The 22,718-nt window shown below is 54.0% G+C and overlaps 1 protein-coding gene across 1 annotated transcript in view; it reads right to left on the minus strand.

The window, feature by feature from the left end:
- Window positions 1-22,718, minus strand: part of PHC1 (polyhomeotic homolog 1 (Drosophila)) — a 52,009-nt gene that overhangs the window by 10,988 nt on the left and 18,303 nt on the right. The window contains exons 4-12 of the mRNA XM_015409798.1: window positions 21,617-22,082; window positions 20,106-20,183; window positions 13,782-13,931; window positions 12,717-12,872; window positions 10,717-11,218; window positions 8,105-8,862; window positions 3,670-3,832; window positions 2,048-2,259; window positions 1,150-1,264 (exon numbers count right to left, since the gene is read on the minus strand). Coding sequence (XP_015265284.1) covers window positions 1,150-1,264; window positions 2,048-2,259; window positions 3,670-3,832; window positions 8,105-8,862; window positions 10,717-11,218; window positions 12,717-12,872; window positions 13,782-13,931; window positions 20,106-20,183; window positions 21,617-22,082 — 2,600 coding nt within the window. The remainder of the gene's footprint in view (window positions 1-1,149; window positions 1,265-2,047; window positions 2,260-3,669; window positions 3,833-8,104; window positions 8,863-10,716; window positions 11,219-12,716; window positions 12,873-13,781; window positions 13,932-20,105; window positions 20,184-21,616; window positions 22,083-22,718) is intronic.

The following is a 22,718-nucleotide window of genomic DNA, read 5'->3' on the forward strand; positions in this document are numbered from 1 at the left end:
TGATCTGTTGTCTTTGCGGTGTGGCATGATTGTGTTATTGGGTTTGTTTCTTTTGAAGGGGAAGTGATGTGTTGTGAGTGAGGACATATTTTACCTCAGAATACAGTAGGTTCCATATGCAACTGACAATTCCAATTGCCTTGCGGGGGGGAGTTTGAGGTGTGGAATGGAGTGAAATCCAATCAGCTTCCATATGCAAAAGACCTTGAAACGCTGGGCGGGACTACACAAAGCAGCCAGTCAACCCAGCCAGCGTCTTCTGACTAACAGTTCTTGCGGCCAAACACTAAAGGTGTGCATTTGGAACGTTGGAGCCCACTACGGCTTTATATATAAGGGAGAGATTCACTGTATTTTATTTCTGTTGTGAGCTGCCCTGAGCCCGTCGTGGGATAGGGCGGGATATAAGTGTGACAAATAAATAAGTAAATATGAACAGAGGAAGCTGCCTTGTACTGAATCGGGCCCTGGGTCCATCAAGGACAGCATAGCCGGCTCAAACTGGCAGCAGCTCTCCAGGGTCTCAGGCGGCAGAGGTCCTTCACATCATCCACTGCCTGGTCCTTTTAACCAGAGATGCCTCTGGGGACTGAGCCTGGGATCTTCTGCATGCCAGGCAGAGGCTCTACCCCTGAACTGTGGCCCCTCCCAACCCTGAAGGACCACCACCCTCCAACATGGCACACAAGATACAGAGAAGTCCTGGTGTGTTTCCTTTCCTCCAGCCACCTGCTCAAGAGAGAGGGAGGACCAATCTAGAAGCTTGGCTTAGGCCCTGACCCGGATAGCCCAGGCGAGCCCGATCTTATCGGATCTCGGGAGCTAAGCAGGGCCGACCCTGGTTAGCACTTGGATGGGAGACCTCCAAGGAACCTCAGGGTCGTGATGCCGAGGCAGGCAATGGCCAACCACCTCCAAACGTCCCTTGCCTTCAAGCCCCACTAGGGGTCGCCAGAAGCCGCTTGACTGGATGGCAAAAAGGTCTTTTAAAAAATAAATAAAAACAAAAACTTGGCTCAGCAGCCCAGCCGCACGCCTGCAAGAAGAGAGAAATAGGGATGAAGGGAACTTCTGAGGCCAACCCATTAGCAGGAAGGAAACGGTTGACCCTCCTCCCCCCCTCCCCCAGTCTGATACCATCCCCCTCACCTGCCGTCACGCTGTCGCCTCCCGGGGAGTTGCTGGGCTGGCTCTCGGTCTGTCTGGAGGAAGCCCCTCCCTGAAGAGGCTTCTCAAAGTCTTTCAGGAGCTGAGAACAACCCACCTGTGTGGGGGGGAAAGAAAAGAAGCCTGACTCACGAGAAGCAACCTCCTCCTCAGACGCTAAGCGTGTTTCTCTGGGCAGCCCTGCAGGATCACAGGCACTTCTCCGGCCTCCAGCGCACCTGTGCTGAAGGGAACCAAGAAGAGCCATTGGGCAGAAGAGGAAGAAGAGACTGGATTTATACCCCGCCCTTCACTACCCGAAAGAGTCTCAGAGCGGCTCACAATCTCCTTCCCTTCCTCTCCCCACAATGGACACCCTGTGAGGTGGGTGGGGCTGAGAGAGCTCTTGACAGAAACTGCTCCTGAGAGAAGAAGAGATTTTATTTTTTATTTATTTTTGGATTTATATCCTGCCCTCCCCAAAGGCTCAGGGCAGCTCACAAAGAGGCATAAATGCCAAGGTTAAAACAATAAAACAATATAAAGAACAGTATAAAATACAGCATAATACAATTCACTAAAATACCAGAGATTGGATTTATACCCTGCCCTTCACTACCCAGAGGAGTCTCAGAGTGGCTTACAAACTCCTTTCCCTTCCCCTCCCCACAACGGGCACCCTGTGAGGTGGGTGGGGCTGAGAGAGCGCTGACAGAAACTGCTCTTGGGAGAACTGCTTGTGAGAGAACTTGTGACTGACCCAAGGTCACCCCAGCAGCTGCATATGGAGAAGTGGGGAATCAAATCCAGTTCTCCCGGATTAGAGTCCGCGCTCCTGACCACGACACCGAACTGGCACAGAGAGCAGGAGGAAGGAGAGGAGCCCTCTGGACTCCCTTACCGGAAAGGGTTCCGCCCCTTCCTGGATTACGAAGCCCTCGATGATGTGTGTGAGGATCTGGGGTTTGACGATGGCTTGGGGAGGTTTGGAGTCGCCCAGCTGACGCGACACCAAGCCCAGCGTAGACGCAGAAGAGGCGGAGGAAGGCGCGACGGAGCACGGGTCACTCGGGGGCGTGTTGGAGGCGGCGCTGGGGGCGGACTCGGACTTCTCTGAAAGGACAGAAAGAAGCACTGACAGAGTTAGGCGCACCTGAATCCGGTACCCAAGTTGCACTCATCTGGTAAATGGATCGATGGGGGGAAGGCCAGGGGGAGGGGACCCTCCCCCTCATTTTTCTGATTCTTTGCTGGGCCCTCCCATCTCTAGTCTGAATCCAATGAAGACAGAGGTTCTGTGGGGGGGGGGGGGAATGATTTTGGATGCCTCCTTAAACATGGAGGCCCGAGTCTCCCACACTCACCAGCATACTGGGGGAGCATGACTCCAAAGTCTCACTCCGTGCAAGGGTCCCCAAACCCTCTGAGCCTGCAGGCCCCTTTGGAACTCTGACTCAGCGTGGAGGGCGCAGCCACAAAACGGCTGCTGCGGGGGGCGCGGCCAGCAACGAGACGGCCACCACCACTTACTATCAGTCACAGTCAGCGTTCCCTCGAAGCAGAGTCAGTGTGAGCCAGCTCCCAGTTTTTTTGGCCTCCGGCTCACACATTTTTGTCTCAGCTCAGTAAGGGTGGCTCCAGCACAAACTGATTTATGCAGCAGCCAAATCGCTCACTTCGCAACTTTAATGCCAGTCGCTCACAAAGTGGGATTTTGGCCCACAAGACTCCACAGCTTATAGGGAGCGCTGGTCCAGTGTGAAGACCGTTGTGTTGTGATGGCGACTGCTGCCAAAGCGGTGTGTTTAAAAGCCTGCCACAGGCAATCGAAATCTCCAATGGCCAATCAGATGACTTGTTGGGCAAAAGCCCCGCCCCGCCCAGCCCACTTTCGAAAAACACCTGGGAGGGGAGCAGGGAAAGGTACTGGCGAGCATCACGGTACCCTCGGGCACCGAATGATGAACTCCTGATTGAGTGGCTGGACAGAATGGCAAAAAAAGAAGAAGAAGTTCTGCATCGCTGACTTTCAGCCTCTGTGTATAACTCTGTAAGAAAGAGTGAGCTGAATCTGCATTTGTCTTTCCCACCGGTGTCCCAGCCTTTTGACCCCGTCTTCAAAAAAGCTGTCTACATTTGGTGTCATTTTCACACCTCAACAGTGCTAGCATACTTTTGCACATCCACATATGTTTATCGTCCTTTCAGGGCGGCTCCACTGTCATTGCACCTCTGCACTGCTTTAAAATAATCTTCTCCAAACAACATTCAAACAAGCATAGAGAAAGAGGGCGTCACAGCCGCATGAAACTGATTTAAAGATGCAAATGCAGATTCGACCAGAATCCACTCAAGAGCTATTCCGCATGCACCCACCTAAACCTCTGAGCGTCTAAAGACGGGGAAATCATGTTTACCCCCTTTCCCCAGATTCCTCTCTGCGCACAGTGACATTCTTATCCATTTATTCCTCCCCAAAGACCCAAGAAGACGACTGCTCTGCTGGAACCATGCGGAACTTGCCTCTGTTCCCTTCGCCTCCAAGGCCGCTCTTCTCGTCTGTGCCTTTGGGACTCTCTGCCACAGGAGAGGACTTGGTGGGCAGGAGGGATGGCAGGGCGCCAGGTTCATCTCTCTCCTCTTCGGATTCTGCTTTGCGCTTGACTGCCAAAGTCTGGGGCTTGCTCTGCGTGGGGAGAACGAGATCAGCTCAGGAGAAAGGAGCAGACTCCATGCTGGAGGTTCCTTCAGGGAAGGGCTGGTGGGGCCCTGCAGACGTCTTGAGACAAACATCCTCCAGATTCACCTACATGGGCCAGAGTGCAGGCCCGGGTACCGATCAGGGGTTGCCAACCTCCAGGTGAGAAGTATAACAAAAGACACACAGGTTCAAACTGTGCATAAATAATGGGAAATAATGGATTCGACAATCAACCAGTATGATCATCTGAACCTATTCAAACAGAGTAGTTATTCCAAATACAATATGATAATTAGAAACTCAGAAGTCCACAGTCCAAATGCAAACACAGTCTTATAAGTAAACCTTCAGAAAAGGCCAAAGTCAAAGAGTCCAAGTGTAGATGTTTGTAAGTCCTCTTCACAAAATCCTTGCCTCACTGCTTGTGTATTTTCTGAATGTCAAGGAGGAGGAGGAGGAGATTAGATATATACCCCGCCCTTCACTACCCAAAGGAGTCTCAAAGCGTTTTACAAACTCCTTTCCCTTCCCCTCCCCACAACAGACACCCAGTGCGGTCGGTGGGGCTGAGAGAGCTCAGACAGAAACTGCTCTTTTTCAAGGACAGCTCTGAGAGCACTGTGACTGACCCAAGGTCACACCAGCACCTGCACACGGAGGAGTGGGGGAATCAAACCCGGTTCTCCCAGATTAGAGTCCTGCGCACTTAACCACTACACCAAACCGGCTCCCGGGACTGTTTTTGCATTTGGACCGGGGACTTTTGAGTTTCTGATTATCATATTGTATTTGGAATAATTACTGTGTTTGAATAGGTTCCGATTATCAGTGATTAATACATTATTTTTCGTTATTTATGCACGGTTTAATCCTGTGTATCTTTTGTTATAACCTCCAGGTAATGGCTGGAGATCTCCCACTACTACAGCTGATCTCCCGGTGACAGAGACCAATTCCCCTGGAGAAAATGGCCGTTTTGGAAGGCGGACTCTTTGGCATCAACCCTAACCCACTGAAGCCCCTCCCCTCCCCAAACCCCGCCCTCCTCAGGCTCCACCCCCTAAATCTCCAGTTATTTCCCAATCCAGAGCTGGCAGCCCTAGTATCAATACTAATATACTCCCACCAAGCAGAGAAAGACAGGATAAACACGCTTTAAATAAACAAAAACTTGCTATCCAATACTCTGAAATAACAAGAAGTAAAGTTCTGTGATGAAATCAGAACTTCAGGCCCATGGTTGATTCCCCACACCCCAAGCCCCAAATCCTACACCATATAAGCACAATTAAGAACATCAGAAGGGCCCTGTTGGATCAGACCAGTGGTCCATTTAGTCCGGCATCCCATCTCGTGCAGTGGCCAACCAGTTCCTCTGGAGGGCCAACAACAGGGCAGAGAGGCCGAGGCCTTCCTAAGAACACAAGAAGAGCCCTGCTGGATCAGACCAGTGGTCCATCTAGTCCAACATCCTGTCTCACACAGCGACCAACCAGTTCCTCTTGAGGTCCAGAAACAGGGCATAGAGGCTGAGGCCTTCCCCTGATATTGCCTCCTGGCAGTTTACTGCCTCTGAATGTGGAGGTTTCCCCTTCAGTCACCATGGCTTGTAGCTACTGAAATGGATGTCCTGTAAAGTATGAGCTGGTAATGTCCAAAGTAATTCTGGGTATCTGCCTCAGGAACACCAGGACAATCCAACAGGATCCTTGCAAAATCCAGCTAGGGTACAAACAGGGCCAGCCAAACATTTTGACATCGGAGATTCAAAATTTGAATGGAACCCTCCTTTCCTCTAACACGGGACATGATACCCCACTCCAAAATTTATCTGCACAAGCCCTGCTGCAGACGGAAAGAGCTCCATAGGACCACATCTTGGGCAGGACAGCTTCCAAGGACGTGGTGCCGATGAGGGTCCGTTATCGGTCCCTATCCCCTATCCCGCTCTGTCACTTGAAGCAGCGTCCCAATGTTTTGGACCCCAAATGATCCCGTGCACTGCCAGCGAGGGAAGGGAAGGCTCACCTGACAGATGGAACCCACTGGGTGGCAGGAACAAGCAGGGCTGTCTGCCGGGAGGTCCTTTTCCCCTTAGAAAGACCCAGATCCAAAGGGCAACCAAGGTCACGCCTCGGCCTGTTGTGGCAAGCCAAAGGGCGGGGGGGCTGGTGAGGGTGACTGGTGAGGGCGACCTTTGCTCACCGCTCTTCTGGGGGAGACCCTCCCAAGCACATTAAAAAAGGCCCCCAGAAGCTGTCTGGCCTGCACCCCTCAAGACAAACCGTGCCAAACGTAGTCTGTCGGCCATGTCTGATATCTCCCCAGCAGCCTGATAAACGTCCGGTTTTGTGCAGTAAATAAGAGTTGTGGACTAGGACCCCTGGGAGACCTGGGTTCAGATCCTCACAATCTACCATGGAAGCTTGCTGGGTGACCTCGGTCCTGTCACAAGCTCTCAGCCTGACCTACCGCACTGGGTTGTTGTCATAGGACAATGGAAGGGGGGGGGAGAGGTTTTAACTGGGGAGAAAGTGAAATATAAATAAACAAACACAAAAGGCCATCTGTGCTATTCAGGGGCGCAAATGCTGTTGTCAGACGCTCGACGAACTGACTGGTACATCGCGAGGTTAAAACTAGGCGTGATGTTTGGCGTGAGTTTAAACTAGGGGTCCCCCGACCCGACTTGTATGGGGTTACAGCCAAATGTCACTGTCCTTAAGCAAAGCTTGCAGGAGAGCCGGGGCCTGATTCAGATCGGGACTGTGGCACTGCGGCCACGGTGCCAGGGGAGGCGATGCTTTCGGCCTCTACCGCCAGCACTTCCCTGAGCTGAAATGCCCCTGGAAGGACACCGTTTGCCCTGACGTGGAGCTGCATCTGTACCAGACACTGCACACGAGGCCCTACAACTGGGCCCACAGTGCCACCCCAGGGCTGTGGTGGGGGGAAAGGCTGAAGCTCCCTCACCCCTTCCGCCACAGCCCTGCCCTGAACCCGGCCTCGTCCTGCTTGCAAGCTTTACTTATTTAATTCAATTCAGGTGGGTAGCCCTGTTGGTCGGAAGCAACAGAACGCAGTCTGAGTCCCGTGGCACCTTGAAGACCAACAAAGTTTCGTGCCTGCACACGAAAGCTGATACCTAGAATTAAACTTTGTTGTCTTCAAGGTGCCACGGGACTCAAACTTTATTCTTATACTTATTAAGAACAGCAGTGTTGCATAGATTAGGAAAAGCTGTCAGAGGAGTTACAAAGAAATTTAAATGGATTAATACTCAGAATTGTATTCTTGCAGCTATAGTAATTAACCGTTGGTAATTACATATTTACTAGTTATTATATTGGTAGTACAGAGGCCGCAGTGGCTCAGAGGTTAGGACGCTGAACTGCAGACCCGAAGGTCTGTAGTTCGGCGGTTCAAGACCCGAGTGCCGCATGACGGAGTGAGCTCCCATCTCTGGCCCCAGCTCCTGCCAACCTAGCAGTTCGAAAGCAAGAGATTGCAAGTAGATAAATAGGTCCTGCTTCGGTGGGAAGGGAACAGCGTCCCGTGCGCCTCGGCATTTAGTCATGCCAGCCACACGACCACGAAGTCTTCGGACAGTGCTGGCTCTTCGGCTTAGAAACGGAGATGAGCACCGCCCCCTAGAGTTGAATTTGACTGGCTTTTGAACAAGGGAAACCTTTAGCTTTTTATATGGTAGTATAAACCTTTGTATAAAGACTAAGAAAAAAAAAATTACTCCTTTCTCATGTTTTTTGTTTATATAATTTCCTACCTAGCCCTTTAGATAGGAAATAATGGAAACAAATGCGGAAATATATTATGTTGAACTATAGACTATTTTACTATGTTTTGATGCGTTATGATACTCTTTGTTATGGTACTTTTTAATGTTTTATATTCTTACATATCCTTAAAACGCCTTTAACAAATGATGTTTTATGCCTCTCGCCTTTCCCTTTATCCCTTTTCATTTTGTGTCCCCTTTAAATGGTAACAGAAAAAAATTATACACACACAACACACACACACAAAACCCCCAGCAGTGTTCAAGCTCCAACCCCATCCGAGTCAGGTCGAGGGACCTCCAGCCAAAACCAGTGCCAAACGTCGCCTCTAGTTCCGCCACAGAGATTGGGGGGGGGGGGGAGGGAGGGGGCCGCATTCTGGGCTAAACGGGTGTTTTGGCTTTCGCTGCAGAGGCCACGCCCCCCCCCCTCCCCAGTCCGCTCCGACGGCGTCACTTACAGGCAGCTGAACGGGCTGGACATAGTAGGCGGCCGCTGGTGCCTGGGCCATGCCGGGAGAGGAGGTCATGCTCTTCACCACCTGCGCGGTGCCCTGAACTTGCGCCACGTTTACTCCGGGGGTGAGCGGGGGAGGAGGAGCTTCTTGGGGAGGGGGGGGAGAGGAGCCCTGGGACAGCAGGGAGGCCGTGTGGGCCTGGGACACCGGCTGGACCACGGCTGGCATCCCCCGGGAGGGCTGGCCGCCCACGTTCATCTGGGGCAGGCCCAAGGCCTGGGCCTGGGCCTGAGCCAAGCCCTGCTGGCGACTGCCCACCACCTGCACCGGGATGTGAGGCGGGGGCTGCTGGGATGCCGACATCTTGGCAGCGCCCAGCTGGGGGACTTTGAGCGGGGCGACGGGTGGCTTGGATTGGATGGGGATGGGCGACTTGGTGGCCGCCTGGCAAGGGCTCTCCTGCTGCTGCAGCTGCACATGTGGCGACTGCAGCATGGGCTGGACCACAAGCGTCTGGGCCGCCTGCTGGCCTTGGAGGGGCGGGGCCTGCTGGCCTTGGAGGGGAGGGGCCTGGGGCGGGGCGTGCTGCTGCGGCTGGGCCAGCTGGGGGTGGGTGGCCGTGTGCAGGAGCTGGGACTGGCGGTGCTGGAACTGCTGCTGGTGGTGGATGGCGATCTGCTGCTGGATCACAACTTGCTTCTGGAGGTGGATCTGCTGCTGCTGCTGGATCAGCGAGTGGGGCTGGATCTGGGTGTAGGTGGCTGGAACGAGAAGAAGAAGAAGAAGAGGAGATTGGATGTATACCCCTCCCTTCACTACCCAAAGGTGTCTCAGAGCGGCTCACAAACGCCTTTCCCTCCCCCTCCCCACAACAGACACCCTGTGAGGTAGGTGGGGCTGAGAGAGATCTGACAGAAACTGCCCTTTTCTTTCAAGGACAGCTCTTATCAGACCTAGGCTTGCCCAAGGTCATCCAGCTAGGTGCAAGTGGAGGAGTGGGGAATCAAACCCGGTTCTCCCAGATTAGAGTCCACGCACTTAAACACTACACCAAACAGATTGGATGTATACCCCGCCCTTCACTCGGAGTCTCAGAGCGGCTTACAGACTCCTTTCCCTTCCCCTCCCCACAACAGACACCCTGTGAGGTAGGTGGGGCTGAGAGAGCTCTTGACAGAAACTGCTCTTTTTCAAGAACAGCTCTTATCAGAACTATGGCTTGCCCAAGGTCATCCAGCCAGGTGCAAGTGGAGGAGTGGGGAATCAAACCCAGTTCTCCCCGATTAGAGTCCGCGCACTTAACCACCACACCAGACTGGCTCTGGAGAAAAGGGGGGGTTAGGGTCACGCCGCACCTGGGGGGGGGGGCTTGAGGGAGAGGCCTTTGGGAAAGGAGGACCCAGGAAAGGGGTCTCATGGGGGTGCTGGTAGGGCAGCGGTGGAAGTGGCGGACTGTGTTCATTTGGTCCCTCCCCCCCCCCAGGACTCTAGATGCAAACAGTCTTCCCTCTAAGCTGAGTCGGTGTGAGCCAGCTCACACTTTTTTAGTCTCTGGCTCACATATTTTTTTGTCTTTGCTCAGGAAGGGGATGGGGCTCCAGAGCAAACTAGTTTATGCAGCAGCCAAATCGCTCACTCACGACTTTGATGCCGATATCTCATAAGGTTGAATTGTTGCTCACGAGACTCCGCGGCTGAGAGGGAGTGTTGGGTGCGAACTGGATAATCTGAGGTTTCTTCGAGCAGGGACGGGTTTTAATATTACATTGGCAGTTGCCAAGTTCACCTCTCAGCCGGTTAAGATTAAAAGCCATTAAATTTTTATAGTATATAGGCATGTGTCTTGAATACATGTCCTTCTTCTTCTTCTTCTAGTCTTAGTGCGACACTGTTCAGAGCCACTTTGGCTGGAAGGGCAGGATCGTGAAAGCAAACGATCCCCCTCCCCCCTCCCCGCCCACAAGCAACTCGGCCTGGGACTTCCTGCTGGCAGAGCCCGGGCTTTGCGTGCGGGAAGTTCCAGTCTGAGTTGCTGGGGGTCCAAGGAGCACGGGCCTCCATCTCTGTCGCCGCCAGCTGGCTGAGGGTTAAAAAAGGAAGACTGGCCTCACATTCAGCGGAAGGCAACTTTGTACGCTGGAGGTTATTTCGATGACCTGCCCCGATGACCCTTCTGCCCCAATAAAGAAAACAAAGCCGAAGAAATCAGCTGTTCTGTCCAGGGGGGTACACTTAAACGGAGGGCCTTTTGCCTCCAGGCCACCAGCACCAACAAGGAGACCCACACCGGCCAAGTTCCTTCTGGCACAGGGCGAGGGGCTGGGCGGGCACAGGGCAGCAGTGTTCCCTCTAAGCTGAGTTAGTGCGAGCCAGCTCACAGTTTTTTAGCCTCCGGCTCACCCATTTTTGTCTTCGCTCGGGAAGGATGGGGCTCCAGAGCAAACTAAGTTATGCCGTAACCAGGTCGCTCGCTCACAACTTTAATGCCAGAGGAGCTCACAAAGTGGAATTTTTGCTCACAGGACTCCACAGTTTAGAGGGAGCATTGCAAGGGGGGCAAGGCAAAATGTGGGTGAGGGTGCTTTCCGGTCCACTGAGTCCCAAGGACCACCTACCAGAACTGATCAAGGTCTGGCTCGGGGCCGGTGTGGCGGTCCTGGTCAGGTTCATGCCCACGGTCTGCGGGCCGGCCCCATCGGCTTCAGCCTTCTTTGCCGCCGCGTTTTCCGCTTCCGTCTGACTCCCCTGGCTGACGGTGACCGCCTGGGCAGCGGAGGCTGCTGGTAAGGGCTGAACCACGCCAGTTCCTTTCCTCTGGCAGCCACCCACCGGGCCAGACGACGTGGCCTGGCTCAGGCTGGTGGGTACCTGGTTCCCCACCGAGGACACCACGCCCCCGGAGAGGCCGTTGCTCCCCGCCGCCCCCTGGCTGAGATTGAGCGACTGGCCCACGTTGCCAGAAGACGTCTGGGTCACTGTCAGCGTCTGGCTGGCGTGCGTCACCTGGGGCTGGACCGAAGCCTGGGAGATCCCGGGCAGGGCCGCCTTTGGAGCAGAAGCCTGAAGCTGGACGTTGGCTGCTGACGTCTGCTGGCTCCGGACGGCCAAGTTCTGCACCTGGGGAAAATGCAGGGAGAGAAAGGGGAGCCGTTAGCGAGGGCCGTGAGGATGGCGACCAGGAGTCCGGGATCACATGCTGGCGTGGCCAGCTGGGACACGGGGTCGGCCGGAAACCTTAGCTCTGGGTTTTCCTTTGCTCTCCTGTCCGGAGAAAGAGCATCGGCAGGTATCAAGAGACCGCCCCACAAAGCAAAGTAGACAAGATAAGGACCGATCCCTTGGTGAGAAACACCGATCTCAGCCCCTCTCTTGGGTTGAAGATTAAAGATCTCATGGCACTTTCCAAAAGACACCGCTTTCAAAGGGGAGCCCCCTCGCCTCCCCATATGCAGCTCCCCCCCCCCGCCGAACATGGGCTGCCAGCCTCCTTCCGCTTGACTCCGTCAGTTCAGAGCTGCCTTTCCTACCCCCACACCTTTCGGCACAGAGCTCAGCATTTCCTCGACCGAAGTAACCACCAGTGTTCCCTCTAAGGTGAGCTGGTGTGAGCTCGCTTACAGTTTTTTAGCCTCCGGCTCACAGATTTTCGCCTTCGCTCGGGAAGGAGGGCTCCGGAGCAAACTAATTCATGCAGCAGCCAAGTCGCTGACTCACAACTTTAAGGCCAGTCACTCACAAAGTAGAATTTTTGCTCACAAGACTCCACAGCTTAGAGGGAGCGTTGGTCACCCCACTGCCTGCCTTTCAAAACACCTCCCCCTCCCACTATGCCTTGATGAGGAGCTATAAAGCGGCTTCCGTCAAAGAAGCAGGAGGAAGGACGGAAAGAAAGCAGGGGCAGGCGGAGGGGCAGAGAACCTGACTCTGAAAACGCTCCCCAGCTGCCCCGGGAACAGGCAGAAGGGAAGGGGCGGCACCCCCGCAAGCCGCTCTACAGAGCCTCACGGCCGGGCCAGTCCCACAGTGTCCCCTCTAAGCTGAGTTAGTGTGAGCCTAGCTCACAGTTTTGTAGCCTCCGGCTCACAGGGTTTTGTCTTCACTCAGGAAGGATGACTCCGGAGCAAGATAACTGATGCAGCGGCCGAATCGCTCGCTCACAACTTTAAGGCCAGTTGCTCACAAAGAAGAATTTTTTGCTCACAAGACTCCACGGCGTAGAGGGAGCACTGCGTCCGGAGTGGTCTGTACCAGCTTTCGCTGCATTCCCAAATTATTCTCTCTCTCTCTCTCTCTCTCCAAAGATGCAAAAAGTCACCCGACCAAGGTCTGAACGAGCCCAGCCGCCAGCAGCACTGGTTCGTTCCATGCAAGTTAACCAAAGAACCGCAAAAGGGACACCGCTGGTCTGTGTGGATCACAGAAAGAAACGCCTGCTCTGGAGAAGGGAAAAGGCCACCGAGTGAAGCATGCAAAAAATGGAATGGATGCTGCCGTGAGCCCCAGAACGTGGCACAGATTTTACTGCGCTAAGCGAGGAAGACTCGATCTACAAAGAATGCACCCGAGGGCTGGGATGGGCTGGTCGTGGGGGACCCCGGGGGAGGGCGTCACTGACCTGGTCCGTGTCTGCGTGGACCCCGGGAGAGTGAGCGGACGGCACCTTCTGCTGAACAGCAGCCACAGCCCCGTTTGGCATCAGGATGAGCTGAGAGGTGAGAGGCACATTGCGGCCCAAGGTCCGGTTCACCTGCAACAGGTTCCCCAGCTGCGGCTGTTGGGGGGGCGGTCAGGTGGTGTGGAGGCGGGAAGAGCAGAAGGGAGAGAGAGGAGGAGGAGAAAGCGAACCACAAGCAAAACAGGTTACAACGTGACTCGGGGGGCCACCTACTGACACTCAACCCATCTCGGCCGCGTCCTCTTTGTCACGCCCTCTTTGTGGGAGATTGGGGGGAGAGGGGAGGTACTTCTTCGTTTTAAAGGTCAAGCCCCAGTCATCTTTCCACGAGGGGCCGGAAGCGCGGGTCACCTAAGAACGGGCAACGGGGTAGCGGGGCGGGAGAGAAGAATTGCTCCGGCTTTTCCCCATGCGGGAGAACTCCGGCTAAGGTTGCTCAAATGCAAGGTCAAAAATATAAGGCCAGCTCAACAAAAAAAAGGGAGGCTAAGGACATGCACAACTGAAAACCCACAGATGATTGGTGAGATGGGGAAATGGCGGATAGGGTTTTGTTTCTCCTTCGGTCTTATTGAGATAGATCGATTTCCCTCTGGACAGAACAGACTGAGGCGGCGTATTCAAGTGAGCCATACCCCCCCCCCCCGACAGGCAATTGAGACCTAGATCCGAGGCCCAAGGTCTGCCAAGAGGAGAGTTCTACGTGCCAACCCATTACACACAATCTCAGAGAAATGCCATGGGATCTTTAATATTCACGGGAGGGGGGAAGCCTGCGAATGATAGCCACTGTGTATCTTTTCCATCCCTCTAGCGCACCTACATCGAACCATAGAGCTGAGAATCAAATGGATGCATCAAGGGACTCAAGATTCCCCACCTGGTGGCCGAACAGGGAATAGCACACACCAAGCTGAAGACTGGTCCAGAGATGTGGGACATCCCCAAAGCAAGGAGGTCCAGGTCTTTACAAGAGGTGAAAGCAGAGGGTGTACAGTCTCTTACCCGAAGATACATCTGCGCTTGGGACTGGTTAAGAGGCGGTGAGGTGGTGTTCCCCAGCAGCACGGATTGGGTTAGGGTTGTGGCACTGGGTGAGCTGACGCTTTGCGAACGGCTGATCAGCTGTGCGGCGGATGTTGTCGCCAAATTCATCTGTTCAGGGAAATGGGGGAAGTGTCTCAACAGAGCTATCGAGTTGGGGACCCGTGAAGCCTTACAGGAGAGGGGAAACCCCGCCCACCTCCTCATTGGCTCTCTCACCTGCTTTGGCTCTACAGCCCCTCCCACTTCACCCCAATGCTCTCTGGAACCCCACTCCACCTTTGGGTCCACTGTCCCACCATCTCTGCTTGCTCCGTCTCCACTTCCTCCCCCGCCATCTTACTATCCCCCCCCTTGCCCCCCCCCCCCCAACCTGCCCCCCCCCCCTCTCCAGCCCCCTTTACTCCGATCCGCCCCACAGCCTCCACAAAGTCACCCCTCTCCACAAACCCCACTTCTGACCCCCACCCGGAGTTGAGCGTCATTCTCCCTGAGTCCTGCGAGAGCGGTCTGTTCTTGGGAGTTGCCGCAGTAACACAAAATGGCTACCAAGACCTCACAAGGCCTTCTTGAGAGCTCGGTCATCAAAGGACTTGGGGTTTAAGGAGGGCTGTATTTTCTCTCCGCTTCCCCTTCATTATTATTGTTATTATTATTTAAAAGTTTTTAACATTTTCCCGCAAACTTGAGGGTTCCTCTGAGTTTTCAGAAATCTCTACCCAAGCCATGGGTGGGTCCAGTTGCGTACATTCTGATGCACTCAGAAAGGCCACATGAGGCTATTAAACATATTTATTTCTGTGTTGAAAATATTTATGTCTCGCCTTTCCTCGTGGCTCTCGGCAGCTCTCACATCACAGTTAAAACAGTACAATCCCAAACCAGTAAGAATATTTCCTTCCCTCAACCAAAGCCTGCAGCTTATATCAGATTATAAGATCTTTCAACGAAATGGCCCAGTGACACTGCCTGAAGGCGTCTAGCCCTGGGACTCCCCTCATCTCCTCAGGGAGTCTGTTCCACAGGGCGCAAACGACAGGGAAAAGGATCAGGGCTCTGGTGGATGCCTGGTGGGCTCGGTAGAATCACAGAGTTGGAAGGGGCCATACAGACCATCTAGTCCAACCCCCCTGCCCAATGCAGGACCAGCCTAAAGCATCTCTGACAAATATTTGTCCAGCCTCTTCCTGAAAGCTGCCAGTGAAGGGGAGCTCACCACCGCCCTAGGCACCTGATTCCACCTTTGAACCACTGTGACCGTGAAAGAGTTTTTCCTGATATCCAGCCGATACCTTTCCGCATGTAATTTAAACCTGTTGCTTCGGGTCCTCTCCTCTGCTGCCAACTGGAACAGCTCCTTGCCCTCCTCCACATGACAGCCTTTCAAGTATTTAAAGAGAGCCATCATGTCCCCCCCTCAGTCTCCTCTTCTTCAAACTAAACATTCCCAAGGCCCTTCGCCTTTCCTCGTAGGGCTCAGTCTCCAGACCCCTTTTAGGGGGGGGGGGGGACAGCCACTAGGCGGCAACCTGAGGACTGTAGTTGGCGCGTGGGAAAGTATGAAAAGAGACCATCCATATGAGAGGAGACTGGCAGTCAGAGAGGTGGCCCCAGCCCGCGAAGGACTGTGAAGGTCACAGCCAGCTCCTCGAAGAGCACTCAGAAACAAACCGGCAGCCAAGCCGATGGTTTAAGGTCAGCAAGAGATGTTCCTGTTGGCTGACGCCTAAGAATAACCAGGCTGTCAGATTCTGAACCAGCTGCAGTTTCTGAGCTGTCTCCAAGGGCAGCCCCACAAAGAGTGCATTACAGCAATCCAACGGTGAGATTACAAGATCTGGGAGACCCAGGTCCATATCCCGCACTCCGCCATTGAAACTTGGGCCAATCACACGCCCTCAGCCTAACCTGCTTCACAAGGTTCATTGTGAGGAAAGAACGAGGTAAGCTCCAATGAAGAGACAGACAGGCCCTAAATGAAGTACATAAGTAAATAAACGAATGCATGGATCAGCATGGCCAGGTCGGCTGAGTCCATGAAGCGTGAGAGACCAAATGCAGCTGACAGGAAGCGCTCCAGATGACTACGCTGCCCTGCTTTTTCAAACAGCAGTGCTGGATGCACGGGCACCGCCAAGCTCTTCACCTGCTCTGCAAAAGCCAACGCCGCTCCAACCGTAGGTCAAAACTCAGTGCTTTTAAAAGGTGCAAATGTGACCTCCAGTAAGAAATGCAAATCAAAAGCCATGTACACACACCAACAATAGCCACCACCACACAAACCGCAGACCATGGGACTTCAAGGTCAGCCCAGCGAAGGTCCTGGAAGAGACAGCCCAATCTTTTCAGCAGCACCAACATGCTTGAAGAGGAGCCCAGCTGCTCCGGCCCAGAACATCCTCAACATTTAAGTAACTGGATGAGGCCAGGTTGCAGTTGTAAACCCACATCATTCAATTATGCATTCCCAAAATAGTTAATGAAAAGCAGTACGACTCTTAAGGTATGAAACTGCCGATCTATGACTGCCCTCCTTTGACAGACTCCTCTGACAGACCCCATCCGCTTCCCTCCCTCAGAAGCAAGATTTTCCCTCCATTTCTATTTGGTGTCCCTTCACTGGCTGAGCAGCCCTGGTAACGTGTATTCTTCTCTTTAAAGAAGCTTTAGCAGTCCCACCAGTTTCAGTAATAGGTAATGGCTGTTTTCTCAGCCCAGGACCTGAAGGAAAAGTTAGGGTCTCCCCTTAACTTAAATGACAGAAAATGGCTCTTGAGACGCTTCTAAAATTAAAAAAAACAAACAGGTTTTATTTATCATCAAGGGGAAAGGTAAGGTGAAGACAGGGGTTGAAAATGCTGAGGTAAAATAGTTTAAGCGCAAACTCTTATTCGTATTGATCAGGCTAGTGAGAGTTTCTTGAATTATTTACAGTTACTATAGTTCTTTATTTTGAGAGGCTTTTGTTCCTGGGGTTTCCCAAACTACTCCTGCACACTTTATTTGTATAACAGCAGACTCATTTGGTGCTCAGGTGGCTGGTTCCCTTTTCCCAGTACCCAAACCCCTTATCTTGGAACACCAGAAATCTTCTCAAATTGTTAACTGACTTTTAAAAGTCTCCACGAGCAGTTTCCAATCACACTAGACCAAGGAGTCTCTACTCCTCAGAGATCACTTTCCCTGTTTGACTGGGTAGGGATTGTCCTTCTCTCCCTGGAAGATTTTATCCCCTTTTCCTTTGACCTGAATGGGAACCTTCTGTACTACCCAAACTTCCTTGCCAAATTCTCCCCAGTTCTCTTGTCTGTGTTCAAACTGCTCTCAGCTAATACTGACTTCACACTGCGTTTAGTCAAGGTGGAAATCTGACTTTGTCAGACTCAGCACTGAACCCTTTTCTGTCAGGGCTAGTTTAAGAGGGTCTCAACACACGTCATGTGACAGTTAAGGCAGGAATCTGACCGACTCCTCTCAGCATCCAGCTCTCGAAAAGACTTTTTCTCAGCTGATGCCAACCAATCAAATTGCATGGAGCAACCTGTCACTCAAGGCTCTGTGAAGCATTAAGCTGTCACAATCCTGTAGTTTTACAGCACTTTTAAGCCTCTTTGAAAAGTGCAACCCATCACACAGTACAACTCATAAGTGCAGAACTGCCAACGTACGACTGCCTTCCTTTCCCACAGCTGCCTGCCTCTTCCTCGTCATATGCTTCTGCTGGAGGCGGCTCAGTCTTCAGGAAAAGGGAAGGAGCTGAACCACAAAGTCTTTATGGGCTGCCTTTCAGTTCGGCATCTGCCAGGCAATCATGGAGAGTGCTGTGTCCGTGCACGTTTGCCCAGCAATTTGGGGGTGGCACGGACCCTTGGAAAGTGACCGGGGGCTGAGGAAAACCTTTCAGCGCATCTCGGACTTTTCAAAGTGGGACCCACGTCTCACTTGTTTTACTTTCGGGGATCCACTCCTATTCTTCCTGACATAAAATTGCAGGACACACCAATTAACACTGAACGTGGTTCATGTTTAAAGGCAAAGGTTTCTCTTGCTCGAAAGCCAGTCGAATCCGACCCTAGGGTGCTCACCTCCGTTTCCGTAGTTATGTGGCTGGCATGACTAGACGCCGAGGCGCGCGGAACGCTGTTACCATCCAACTGAAGCGGTACCTATTTATCTATTTGCAATTCCTGCTTTCAAACTGCCAGGTTGGCAGGAGCTGGGGCCAGAGACGGGAGCTCACTCTATCACGCGGCACTCGGTTCTCGAACTGCTGAACTACCGACCTTCCGTTCTGTAGCATCACTGGGCAACAACAGGCTGTGCTTCCTGGTGTTCTCTGCATGTGATGCAGAGGGAAACCCAGTGCTGCCACCAAGCCTCCTCTCTCCGCTTACCCTGCTCCACCTGCACCTCCAAGCCTTGCTACTCACCTGCAAAGGGTCCCACCACCCACTATGGGATCCCGACCGACCAACCTTTTAAAAAGCAGCTTGCTTTCTCTTTCGTAGGAAACAGCTGTTTGCTACTGACTTCAGGGGAATTCCTGAGAGCCAGAGGTTCCAAATTTTGATTCTGAAGAGTCACAAGACAAACTTAAATGAGGAACCTGGATCCTGGTTCTGAGGAACATCCCTAATGACTGACAGCTTCTCCTTTTTGAATACTCTTGAGTACCCTTAAGGTACACAGACTTCTGAATGACTTCTCTTCGGACCTCACTGAGAAGGTTTCTCTGCTCTGCTTTAAAGCTGCGCGAAAGGATCCTAGAGACACAGTATTTTTACAGGTGTGTTTTTAATCTGCTCTTAAATTGTATAATCTAAAGACATGCTATTTTTATAGGTGTGTTCTTGATCTACTCTTAAACTGTATAATCTGTATTGACAATTTATTGACAATTTATGCCAATAAAGGCTAACTTGAACTTGAACTACTTTTTGAATATAAATCTCTGCCTCTAGGGCACCTCTGCTGACTTCCATCCACACTTCGCATCTAAAACTCCAGCCTGGGTTTTGTTCTGTTTTTTTGTTCCATATAAACGTTCTTTAATAATAGGTCATGCCAGCAGCCTGAAAGAAATCAGCTGATGTCTGCAACACTGAGGCTTTGCTGGGACTGGAAACTTGGCTAGATCTGGCAGGTTGGGGGGGTGCCGGCTGTGCAGGAGGTGAGGTTGTGGACATTCCCAGGAGCTTTGATTTCCATACCTTCCTCACCCAAACTACAGTAGGCTACTGACTCATAAAATTTATATCCCAGGTACAGAAAGAAGTCCTTTCCCCCCTTTCTCACAATACAAGAACTCGTGGGCACTCCATGAAATTGTTGAGAGGTCGGGTTAGGGCGGATCAAAGGAAGTCCTTCTTCACCCAAAGAGGGATTAGCACATGGAATTCACTGCCACAGGAGGGGGTGGCGGCTACAAACATGGACGGCTTCAAGAGGGAATTGGATAAACATATGGAGCAGAGGTCCATCAGTGGCTATTAGCCACAAGGTATAGATCGGAACTGGCGGTCTGGGGCCAGTGATGCTCTGTCTTCTTGGTGCTGGGGAGGGGGCGACAGTGGGAGGGCTTCTAGTCTCCTGGCCCCACCGGTGGACCTCCTGATGGCACCTGGTATTTTTGGCCACTGTGTGACAGAGTGTTGGACTGGATGAGCCACTGGCCTGATCCAACACTGGCTTCTCTTATGTTCTTATCTCCTTAGACTCAAGGCGGCTGACAAAGCAACAAACCACAGACCCGCAACACGATGCAACAGGCCCATCAAAAATTACGAGCACAGTCAGATCGGCCCAAACAGTTTACCCTCCACTAAATGCCTTTCAGATGTGTTCCTGCATGCAGAAAGCGACAGCACCCTCCGTGCCCACTCTGGTCAGCCATTCCAGAGGACCAGCACCGCCACAAAACCCTCAAACTGGCCCAGAGCCAAGAAGGCGGCCCAGCACAAGCCGATGCTGTGCTCTGCATCCACGGAAGCTACTGAGAAGTCTCCCAAGGGCTGCTCCGTGTCGAGCAAGTTCCGGTCGTCTAATCTGGAGGTCACAGCGACGGCTAAGCAAGGAGGCCAAGCTGAGTCTAAGCAAGGGAGCAGCAGCCAGATGCAACGGAGAGAAGGTGCCAAGAGCCACGGCTCCTCCTCCCCTAAGAGGTTCTCCTCTCCAGCTCTCCTCTTCACCAGCGAGCACTCAGTCTCGGTTCCCGACCCAACGTATAACTCACAGCCGAGAAACCGACCCAGGAACGGCGAGATAAGGGGAGGGGCCAGGACTTACGGACGCCTGCGTGGTGGTCGCCTGCTGAGGGGTGCTCGTGTTCGGAGAGCTTGCCTGTCGGCTGGCCGCAATGGTGGCCTGTAAGAAACGGGGTCGACAGTTAGGTCAAGTGGGAGAGCCCTCTGCACCGTTGTTCCCACCCTCCTGGTGGTCCCCAGTCCGAGAGAGATCCAGCTGTCCTCGGCCAGGGCCCCCACCTGGTGGAACTTCCAATAATGCTTCCACGGGACAGCCACAGAGTGCCCCCCCTTTCTCATTTTGTTTCAGCCACAGAGTAGACCTCCGGTCCCCCGGAAGCATTATTGGCTACCAAGCCATTGGGGGCCACCCACCCGGCCTGCCCTGTGACCCCAGAGGAGGGGGACCACCGATGCCGGCCTCATCCCACTGCCCACAGGGGGTGAGCCCAGGACGTGCCCCCTCCTCCCCCTCAGAGGAGAGGGACCCAGGCACCTCATCCCCCTCCAACTTGGAGGGGGCCAGAGGTGGCCCATGGTAGCGAGAAAGCCCAGAGAAACAGAACTGTGACACCTGGAGGACCTAGCGACCCCACCGCGACCACCCAAGGAGGGCCCCTGCGCCCGGAGAAGATGGCCGTGACGTCCAGGACCCACGCCCGAAGGCTGCGAGTGGTGAGGAAGACCGGCTGATAGCCACCGGCCACGACGACGAGGGGAAGAGGTCTCTGCCCTGCTCTCCCACCATGGACTATCATCCTACAGACTCTCAACCACCTCTAAGTCACTGGGCACACTGTGGATGCGGAAATATCTCGTCCTAAACCCGTTCCTTGCTCTTCACATGACATGCATGCACCCGCGTTTTCTGGTGCTTACTTTTATTTACTGTACTCATGACGTCAGTTATTGTAATTTAAACATTAAGCAGTTTATTCCGCCCATCCTCCAAGGAACTTGGAGACAACAACCGCGATTTCCTCCTGCTTAATTCCCTCCCCCCTCCCACAACAGCTCTGCGAGCCCAGCACCGTGGCAGGGCACAGCTCCCTTATAAGGGAGGGGCCGTTGCTCAGGGGCAGAGCATCCGCTCAGCATGCAGAAGGCCCCAGGTTCAGTCCCCGGCATCTCCAGTTTAGAGATGCGAAGGCCTGGAGTTGCTGACTGGAGTGCTGCACGGGGCACGCAGCAGATGGAAAGACACTCGCATCGAGAGGCATACTGAACCCACAGGCAGAACGTGTGCTACCCGCCTTTCAATATTTACTAGCTGTAAAAGAAAACACAACATGATCTCTACGGGGCTCAGCCTGCGTTACGGCCGTGGCTTAAACATTTCCCAGGGGAAAAAAGAAGCTAAGCATCCATAAGTCTAAGATGGTTTCTCAACACTGATCTTTTGGTTAAGAGAACTTCCCTCTGAGTGTTACCAGGCCTCTCATCCTGCCGGAGCGGCCCGGTACGTCGCTCCGAAAGAGATGCTCTGGGGGGCGGGGCAAGGGCGAGACGCCTAGGGCACACCAGCCCTCAGGGGCGCCAAACTGCACCCCGCGCCAAAGGGCTGCGGGCTGCAGCGGGGCTGGAAACAGACCAGGGACCAATCAGCGGCCCCGCCTCTTGGCTCCCTCCAGCCGAATCAAGGAGGCGCAGTGGCCGGCCGCCGGGAGAAGCTCGGGCTGGCGGTGGCGGTACTGCTGGGGCCGGGAGAGCCAAGTGGAGCCAGGTGAAGCCGGTGCGCAGCCGTCTTTCGCGCTCTGTGGCTGTGGGGGCGCGCCTGCAGCGGGCTGGAGGCGCACCGGCCTCAAGCACCGTCCCTTCGTTCCTTTCCAGCAAGGCTTCCCCGAGCATGGCTGGCAAGCCGGGGCTGTTGCCCGGGGGCGTCCGATCGGGCCTTCCTGGGACGGGGTGGGGGCTTTTGCTGCGCTTGCTGCGCTTCCCGCCTTTCTGCATTCGAGGGCCATAGCGCCGGCTTGCTCCCAGGTGGAGGCAGCCGGAGATCGGGACTTCTAGGAAGACAAACCTGGGGAGGGGGAACGATTTGGGGGTCGCTTCGGACTCTGCCGGTCCACAGTGGGGGCATTCCGGCGGAGCAGTGGGGCTACAGGGAGAGGGAGTAGTGGCTGCTTTCTTCTTGCGCACATGGCATCCGCAGGTCCACCCAGGTGATGATGATAACCCTGCCTACTCTGGAGATGATCCCTGCGCCGCCCCCACCACAGAGTCCTCCCCCAGGAGGACAGCCAGTAAAGACACAAGCCCCTGCCCCGCAGGGCCACCACCAGGTGCCACTGAGCTCCGCCCCCACCATGCCAGCGGGTGCCCCCCACCGCCTCATGCTCTGGCAATCCGGGCCTCAGGGGGGTGGCCCCAGGACCCCTTTCCGAGCTGCTGCCGCCGCAGACCCCCCCCCGGGGCGAAGAGCACAGCATCGTCCCCCCTCCTCCTCCCCCGCGGCTTTGCCTGCCCGGGGAAGCGCGGGAAGGCCCGCTCCGGAGGCGCCTCTCTGTTTGCTGTGCCCGACGGGGAGGCCGCGGCAGCATGGGTGGGTAGGTGGGCTGCGCCGGGCAAGCGGAGCAGGGCGGCGCTGAGCTGAGCAGAACGTGGCAATCCCAGGCTTCTCTACCGGGGGGGGGGGGGGAAACGGGGTGTTTCGCCC

This window comes from Gekko japonicus, unplaced genomic scaffold (assembly GCF_001447785.1).
Source record: "Gekko japonicus isolate JY-2015 unplaced genomic scaffold, Gekko_japonicus_V1.1 scaffold170, whole genome shotgun sequence".
NCBI lineage: Eukaryota > Metazoa > Chordata > Lepidosauria > Squamata > Gekkonidae > Gekko > Gekko japonicus.